The sequence below is a fragment of the Labeo rohita genome, chromosome 8 (genome assembly GCF_022985175.1).
Source record: "Labeo rohita strain BAU-BD-2019 chromosome 8, IGBB_LRoh.1.0, whole genome shotgun sequence".
NCBI classification, from domain to species: Eukaryota; Metazoa; Chordata; class Actinopteri; order Cypriniformes; family Cyprinidae; genus Labeo; species Labeo rohita.
The window spans coordinates 37,867,969-37,877,462 of record NC_066876.1 but is presented as its reverse complement, the minus strand read 5'-3'; the positions used below and the strand labels follow the sequence as shown (position 1 = coordinate 37,877,462).

Here is a 9,494-nt window from a genome sequence, read left to right as displayed (position 1 = left end):
TTAAGAGCCGGGGGTGAAAACTTTTGGAATTTGAAGATCAGGGTAAAATGTAACTTATTTTGTCTTCTAGGAAACGTAAGTATCTTCTGTAGCTTCTGAAGGGCAGTACTAAATTTAAAAAAAGCAATATTTAGACAAAATAAGAAAAACGTACAGGCTCTCATTGTGTTTCCTTCTGGAGCATCAGTGAGTGTTTGAATCTTCTGTAATAGTTGCATGAGAGTCCCTCAGTTGTCCTCAGTATGAAAAGATGGAGCTCAAAATCAGTCATTGTTGGAAAGGGTTCAAATACACAAAAAAGCTGAATTTGTGGGACCTGAAGGATTTTTCTGAAGAACAGCAGCAGTTTAACTGTTCAGGACAAACAAGGGACTCATGAACAACTATCACTAACAAAAAACACAGCTGTGGATCATTCAGGAACAACACAGTGTTAAGAATCAAGTGTATGAAAACTTTTGAACGGGGTCATTTTTATAAATTCAACTAGTATTTTTTCTTGTGGACTGTATGTAAACATCTTTTATGTGCAATATCTTATTCAGGTCAGTATTAAATAAACAAGAACATGCATTTTGTATGATCCCTCTTATTTTTGGTGAAATCATTAACATTTTGCAGATTTTGCAAGGTAAATCACAAATGAAAGGTACTGACTAATCAAGACTGTATAAAAAGGATGCCAACAAATAAGTATATTTCTTCAGAAAGTTCTTTTTTTATTCCAAGAAAAAAAGAGCATTTTCATCCCAAACAAGAAAATAAAACAAGATTATATTAATCAATTAATTAAGAGGATAAAGTATGACTTTTTTTTTCCAATAACTTTTCGTTTCCCCGTGTTTTCTATAATGATATCAGTCATGTTTATTTTCACATGCACCTAAAGAAGTCCGATGACGGTGTGAATGGCATAAGAAAGAAAAGGAGTGGTTAGGTGAGTATCACAACAATGAGCCATTACTGCTGGATGTCTGAGGCCAGGTGATGGACTGATGTATGGCCGGGTGAGGGGAAGGAAAGGGAGGACGATGTGAACTGCATGATGATGGAGAGAATGTGATTGGTTTGATCCCCGTGTATCTGCCTCCTGCTTCGGCTGCAGATTGTGCCTTGACCCTCCTTTATCAACTGCTGTCTGGAGAAGGTTCTCTATGCATGGCGTTTTTCTTCATGCTATCGAGGTATTCCTGTTGTGACACGGCCAGGACGGACGCCAATATCTCGTCGTCTTCCCAGTCTGTTAGGCCTGTTGCAAAACAAGAGCACGGGGAAACACATCATGCTTTGCTCGCATACACAAAAACACATTATATAAACTACAAGTCAAAAGAGACATGACTGAATGTTCTTATCTAAAGGACATTCAGTCAAAAGGTTTTGAACAGTAAGATCTTTAAAGTAGTCTCTTCTGCTCACCAAGCCTGCATTTATTTGATCCAAAGTACAGCAAAAGTACTACAATTTGAAAAATATTTTTACTATTTAAAATCAGTTTTCTATTTGAATGTATTTTAAATGTAATTTATTCCTGTGATTTCAAAGCTGAATTTTCAGCATCATTACTCCAGTCACATGATCCTTCAGAAACCATTCTAATATTCTGATTTGCTGCTCAAAAACATTTATTATTATTATGATGATGTTAAAAACAGCTGAGTAGAAGAAGAAAAGCATTTATCTGAAATATAAATGTTTTTTATCCTAAAAAATGTACTCAGCTGTTTTAAATAGTGATAATAATAACAATAAATGTTTTTTGAGCAGCAAATCAGCATATTAGAATGATTTCTGAAGGATCATGTGACTGGAGTAATGATGCTGAAAATTCAGCTTTGATCACAGGAATAAATTACATGTTAACATGTATTCAAATCAAAAGCAGTTATTTTAAATAGTAAAAATATTTCAAAATTGTACTGTTTTTCTTGTGCTTCGGTTCAAATAAATGCAGGTTTGATGAGCAGAAGAGAGCTCTTTAAAAACATTACCAGTCAAAAGTTTTTGAACAGTAAGATTTTTAGTGTAGATTTCTTAAATATTTTAGAAAACTAAATAACATTTCACAATAGTACCGCTTTTACTGAGTTTTTGAACAAATAAATTCAGCCTTGGTGAGCAGAAGAGCCTTTCAAAAACATTTAAAACTTTTGACCAGCAGTGTCTACAAATGAATTTCTTTGTACATTACGTTGAATGATATAGTAAAACCAGACCGGGTAACAAGTGTGCAACACACATAGGAACTTCATAAAACATCAATAATAAAGAACGAGTAGGTGTGTCCCTCTTTTAAGACTGGTGTATTTCCATTTGTAAAAAACACTCACTCCCTATTTGCACCTCTTATGTTCTTAACCAAAACAAAGCTGATGTCAACAGTAAGCGGGGTGTGCCGATACTCAGCTGCAATCAAGTGTATTTAACGGCACGTAACGACCGCACATGCTGCTTTCTGCATGAGTGCTGGGTACAATTCACGCAGCTCCAGGCTGAATCACATGGATCACATCACAGATTCATGCGGTGTGAGATGCATGAGGAAGGCGGGCGAGCGCCGTGATTAACGTGGCATTCCTGAGCCCTGGATTCTTTCGTACTGAATCAGGGCAGACGGACTGGCAGGCGTGATTTAAGTTGCTCACCAAAAGCAGTAGGGGACATCTCTTGCATAATGGCCCGATAGCCCAGCGCTGGATACAGAGACACCAGAGAAGACGAGGTGGGTCTGTCTGGTCCAACACAAGCCTGGTTACTGGGACCTGAACGGCGAGACAGAACGCAGGAAATCTTTATTTCGAAAGACGGACACTGAGTTTCTGCCCATACGGCTTCTCCTACAGTGTTCTTTTTTTTCATAAAAAAATGGTATTTTGCATAAATAAACTTTTGTCTACTTCTTTAAAAGACATTTTTAGCGACATTAAAATTAAGCACATTTACCCACAAATATTCATTACTGTAATGTGTCTGGACAACTGAGTTTTGAGGGGTTTTTTTGGTTACTTATTTTTAATGATAATTCTCATTATATATGTATTACTGCTGTACAGTACCATAATAACTGCTGTAATACTGGTATTTAATGTATTTCTGTTTATATACATTACGGGTCACTATGACTTTATATACAAATAAATTTCCTTCTTTTCTATTCAGCAAGGAAGACTTAAAGTCACAGTAAAGACATTTTTAATCTTGAAAATCAAAATCAAAAGATTTCTATTTCAAATAAATGCTGAACTTTCCATTCAACAAATAATTCTGGAAAAATCTAGAATTGTTTCCACAAAAAGCAGATTTTAACAAGTGATAATAAGAAATGTTTTTTTTTTTTGAGCAGGAAATCAGCATATTAGAATGATGAGGAGATAAAAACACACTCTTTCTCTCTTTTTTTGAAATTGCAAGTTTATCACTCGCAATTCTGACATTTTTTAACAATTCTGGTTTAATTTCAAAATTCAGAAAAAGACAATAACAAGATATAAACTCGCAATTCTGAGGAAAAAGTCAAAACTGCGTGTTTATATCTTGCAGTTCTGACTGTATAACTCGCAATTGCGAGTTTATATCACCCCATTCTGACTTGATTTTTCAGAATTGGGAGATTATATCTTACTATTCTGAGAAAGAAGAATAGCATTGAGAGCCATAAACTCACAATTGTGAGATAAGAACACTTCACCATTACCTTTTTTGTTTTTTTTTATTTAGTGGCGGAAGCGGGTCACTGTTTCCATACTTAGGACTGGAGTAATGATGCTGAAAATTCACCTTTGCATCACAGCAATAAATTACAGTTACAATAAATATTTTGAATTGCAATAATATTTAACAATATTAGTGTTTTTACTGTATTTTTGATAAGAGACTTCTATCAACAATATGAAAAATCAAGGACATTTTACCTAACAGAATTTCAACTGTGCAAACGGGCTTTCCTTGAACAAAACCTAATTACTCATTCACTTCCTTTAGATTTTGAGGTGGAGAACAACCACCTCAGGTCTCCTTATAATCAGTTTAAGCTATCGTGAACATAATGTAGCATTTACCCTATCATACATATCATACGGTTAAACTCATGTGTTTAAATGACACCGTCCTTTCTGCAAAAGACTGATGACAGACCTGGCGCACAGGGCGACGGGGGTTTGGATAGCGCGAGGGCCGCTCCGGCCGGGGAAGGGGGCTTAGCGGGCGTGTCCGAGTGCGAAGGATCAGGAATCTCCGGAGAGGGGGCGGAGCTGCGTTGCCGTGGGGATCGGGCATTCCATTCTTCCAAACCACTGGAGGCCGCAGCCGTGGCCGAGCTGCACGTAGCGCTGGCCTTACGAGGCTGAGGAAGCGACAGAAGTAAACACGTTCACTCACAAATGATAAATGCACAGCAACATCATATCTTCAAAGTCTGTCGCTCATTCTTTTATAAGAGCATTCTTATATCGCTTAGACAAAATGACTATTGAATTCAGAAGCACCTTCTATAATGATTGACACTGCTGTCAGTCAGTTCAAAATGTGATTTATAAGAAAGCTTATTGCTTCTGTGAAGAAGGGTCTTCTCTACAGATGGTTGAAGTGTGAAAACGCAAACCACATAGGCCGCATGCATTTGCGTAGCCGACAGTCTTAGGTACGTGTGTCTGAACCAGTGCCGCAGTCATCGCAGCTCACGTGTTACTTTCGGAAATAATTCCTAGGCGATCAGCACTAAACCAGTGATTATTTTATGACGCCAAAGGTTTTGTGAAGTCGTTATCGCACACTAACTACCTGAATCCTACTGACGATCACGCTGTTAAGAATGTAAATACATATTCTGAACGAATGAGAGCGACGTTAGGTAGTCAGCAGGATTAGCATTAAAACAGGCCGGCTGCACACCTGTCGCGCCTGTTTCTCCTGGTCTCGAAGCCACTGTAGGTACGATTCTCTGGCCACTTGCTCTTCTATGGCCTCATTGGTGGCTTCCCAATCCGTGGCCCTTTTCTTGTCCTCCAGCATCTGTTGCTCAATCCAGGACTCCTCTGACGTTTTAATGGCATTCTTCATGAGCGACTGATCTGCAAACTGCGTAGAGACAGAGAGACAGATACAGAAGAGGGGTTAAAGGTCACAGTGTGGCCCTCAGGTGACAGGTGAAAATGCTTTGATCAAGACTCTGAAGATGAGTGATTTGTGCCAACATGTGCTCTTACATGCAAATCAGCATTAAATCATTTTCTAAAAGTGGATAAAATACACTCATCTCATTTCATCTCAGAAATACAGATGAATCATAATTAGAAAACAGGGTTTTGACTTGACTGGAGGAGCTGCATTTGAGAGCAGCTGTAAACAACAAACATTTAGGCTAATGAACATAAAGACATAAAGAACACTTGATTCTGATTGGTCAATCACAGCAATGAGTATTCAGATATTGTCTCTTACACTACCAGTCAAAAGTTTTTGAACAGGAAGATTTCAAATCTTGAAGATGCTCAGCAATCCTAAGTTTATTTGATCGAACGTGCAGCAAAAACTGTAAAATTTTGAAATATTTTTACTATTTAAAATAACTGCTTTCTATTTAAACATATTTTAAAATGTAATTTATTCCTGTGATTTCAAAGCTGAATTTTTAGCATCGTTACTCCAGTCACATGATCCTTCAGAAATCATTCTAATATTCTGATTATTATGTTGAAAACAGCTGATTTTTATAGGTTTTCTTTGATGAATAAGAAGTTCATAAGAACAGCATTTATGTGAAACAGAAATCTTTTGTAACATTATAAATGTCTTTATCATCACTTTTGATCAATTTAAAGCTTCCTTGCTTAAAAAAAAGCTTTTGAATGGTAAAGTATAATGTTACAAAAGCTTTTTATTTCAGATAAATGCTGATCTTTGGATCCTTATGTTCATCAAAGAATCCTGAGACAAATGTACTCAAATAATGATAATAATAATAATAATAATAATAATAATAATAAATGTTTCTTGAGCAGCAAATCAGCATATTAGAATGATTTCTGAAGGATCATGTGACACTGAAGACTGGAGTAATGATGCTGAAAATTCAGCTTTGAAATCACAGGAATAAATGACATTTTAAAATATATTCAAACAGAAAACAGTTATTTTAAATAGTAAAAATATTTCACAATATTATGGCTTTTGCTGTGTTTTAGATCAAATAAGTGCAGGCTTATTTAAAGAAGAGACTTCTTTAAAAATATTTAAAATCTTCATGTTAAAAAACGTTTGACTGTTAGTGTATCTCACAGCGTGACCTGTTAACAGTTAAAAATTAGATGGATTAATAGAATTACAGATTGAATAATCAAATAGACAGAACAAACACTCCTTTGCTCACTGTAGAGTGCAAGACAGAGTGTAAAAATAGTGGAGACCGTCTTTATAAAAATGACTATTTAAAAACACCTTGCCATTAATAAAACATGACGTCAAATGCTGAACTCCCGTCGAGCCAGTTGCAACAAAAATAGCATGTACGCTTATTAGGATTATTGCCATCAGCCTGTCATTTTCTTCATAAGAGACAGATACAGAGAAGGGGTTAAAAGGCCATGGCGTTGGCCCTTAGGTGACAGCTGAGAATGCCGTCTGCTCAAGCACCTGAAGAGAAGTTGATTTGTGGGAACAGGAAAAGCACTCTCTGCTATATGCAAATTAAGCAATGAGTCATTTTTTTAGAAATGCTTCCTAAAATTGGATGATGGACATTATCACCTTATCCCACAAATACTCAACGCATCTCAGAAAACAGAGGGTTTCTGATTGGATGAGCCGCTGACGAACATAACGACACAACTCTATACAGTACTGATTCTGATTGGCCCGTCGTGGCACTGAGTAGTCAAATATTTTATCTCTTTTCATGGGAATGCAGATCAAAATGCTTGAAACCTGGATGGATGGTAGACAGATGGAAAGATAAATGAATGGATTTTTGGCAGCATTGTTTATTACATACAAGAAGGATTTTTTAAGAATTGCACATCTTGGAATTTATCTTAAAAGGCCCACTGAAGTGCACAATTTCAGCTAAAACAGGAAGACAGGGCCTTTTTAAATAGCCAGTAGCTTTTCTTTTATACATTACAGTTTGCGCCAGAGCCTCTGAGCTCGGTAAAGCCACATTTGACAGCATATGGTGGCCACAATCTCATCCATATCACTATAAAATAGACCATTCTGTGTAGAGTTCAAATGGGTCCGATACGTTTTGTGGTCTGCCCCGACTCGCACATACAATTCGCTCCAAGCTATCGTGTCCCTGGACCGAAGCAGACCGCACGCACGCTCCAGCCGTTCATTCGTCTTCTTTCGCCCCAATGGAAAGCATAATTACACTGTCTGAATCGTTCACTATCCCCTATATAGTGCACTACGTGCCTTTCGCCGTACAGAAAATACTCTATGAACAAGTGACCGATTTCTATGTCAAAAATCTGTAGTTGGTACAGCGTATCATATGTTTTGGGAATGTCCATTTTGGACTCAAGTTTGTCGAGACTTAGAAGAACTGATTAACTGTAAGATCACTCCGGATCCTTGCCTGCACTTGCTGAATGACGACTCTTTTTTGAACCTTGGCACAATGGACAAAAGGATTATTTTTTCAGGTTTCACTGCAGCAAAGAAAACAATAATTGCACTTTGGTGGTACACCAAGGCAGACATTTCAAATACACAGCATATAGTTAATATGGAATGCTCTATAACTAGACTTAATAAAGCCAAACCAAGAACAGTACAGGCCTGGCAAACAGTTGTAGAGTCTATTCGTGACCGGTTCATTGGGTACTAAGGTGTATATCCTTACAACTGTGAAGTACTCATATCTAGAGTATTACTATATCATGTAAGTATTTGTTTTATTTCTAGGTAGTGCTGACAGTATTTGTTTCTTATGTCTGCTTTGTTCAGTTCTGGTTTTTTTTGTATGTGTGTGTGTTCTTCTTTTTAAAAATCTAATAAAAAGATAATCAAAAACAAGAAAACAAGTGTATAGTGTAGAGAGCATTTGATTGGACAGAAGGTTTGACGAAAAGCTGAAGTGAAGGGTGATGTCATCAAAATCATTGATCCATACTGGCGGACGTTAGAGACTGTCAGTTTTGAATGTTATATCTTCTAAATGCAAATGTTGTCATTGTTTTGAAACACACAAACTTATAGATAACCTTAAGGCTAACACATTCATACTAAAAGCTAAAAAACTTCAATTTTGATTTCATGGGGACTTTAAAGGGGTCATCGGATGCCCATTTTCCACACGTTGATATGATTCTTTAGGGTCCTAATGAAAAGTCTATAATATACTTTGGTTAAAATATCTCAATGGTAGTGCAAAACAGTACCCTTTTTACCTTGTCAAAATCAGCTCTGCACACAGCAACCTGTTTTGTTGCAAGGTTCTTTAAATGCTAATGAGCTCTGCTCGCCCCGCCCCTCTCTTCTGTGGGGGGACGAGCCGTAATGTTCATTTTACCCGCGTTTAGTCGCCGCGTTTACTTGCTAACCATCTCATTAAGACGATGTCAAGGCGATTTGCAAAGACGCATAAAAACCCTTATACTCACTTCTTCTGTAGGCAAATCTAGACCACGAATGATTCGCGTGAACACAGACGCATTTATGTAGATCAAGAGGTGCATTCCCTTCAAAAACAAAACTAATCAATGCATCTTCAGTGGCTCAGACATCAGCAGTAAATGACGACTACTACGTTCATTATTACATCTGACAAAAGACAATCTCATCTACGCCCCTTCCCCGGCATCCAAACAATGGCGGACTGTTGACAGCTCACTCAGGGCGGGTCTGAGGTAAGACGGCAGTGTCAATCAACTATCGTGGGAGCGGCCCTGGTCTGTGTGACCGCAGGGAGTAACTGATGACAAAATTTTCATTTTTGGTTAAACTATCCCTTTAAGGGTTTTTTTTGGAATCTGACCCCAGAACTGGTAACAATGTAGTATAAACAGGGCCGTATATGTCTATTCCCCAAGTTCAAGATGTATTTCGTTTTTTCTCCTGCCGTTCTCGCTGTGCTACATGTCCTCTGCTCCGGAACAGCGCGCCTGTGTCGGGACAGTGCACTGGCTCATTCCCCGTCTGTTATACTAAACTAACTGACCGCGATATGGGGGAGCCCTAGGAGGATAAGATCTTGATGCACGTTTTTAACTGTATGATGCACTTCCTCCAGCAAACATTGTCTAGCTTTTCTGGATGCCTCCATGTTGCTAAAGATTGATACTTTAGAAGAGTGATAATGGAAATGACCACATCAGCCTTCCCTCTTAGCCACAAATGAGTCATTGAGCTCCAGCACACACACACACTGCGGCTCTGTTTTTGATAGGAAGGCACGATCCGTCTTTGATCTGCACAGCTTAAATTATCACAAGGCATGTGGCACGTAAACAAAACAGTGTGCTGTTAATAGGGCTCCCCCAAAACCACCGACGTGT

General features: G+C 37.9%; 1 protein-coding gene across 2 annotated transcripts in view; it reads right to left on the bottom strand.

Moving 5' to 3' along the window:
• Positions 1–694: 694 nt before the first annotated feature.
• The window catches only part of otud5a (OTU deubiquitinase 5a), a 35,222-nt gene continuing 26,422 nt past the window's right edge, over positions 695–9,494 (bottom strand). For both annotated transcript variants that reach the window (XM_051116831.1, XM_051116830.1), the window contains exons 6-9: positions 4,891–5,076; positions 4,135–4,342; positions 2,646–2,762; positions 695–1,249 (exon numbers count right to left, since the gene is read on the bottom strand). In XM_051116831.1, the coding sequence (XP_050972788.1) occupies positions 1,128–1,249; positions 2,646–2,762; positions 4,135–4,342; positions 4,891–5,076 (633 nt within the window). In that variant the 3' untranslated portion in view covers positions 695–1,127. The remainder of the gene's footprint in view (positions 1,250–2,645; positions 2,763–4,134; positions 4,343–4,890; positions 5,077–9,494) is intronic.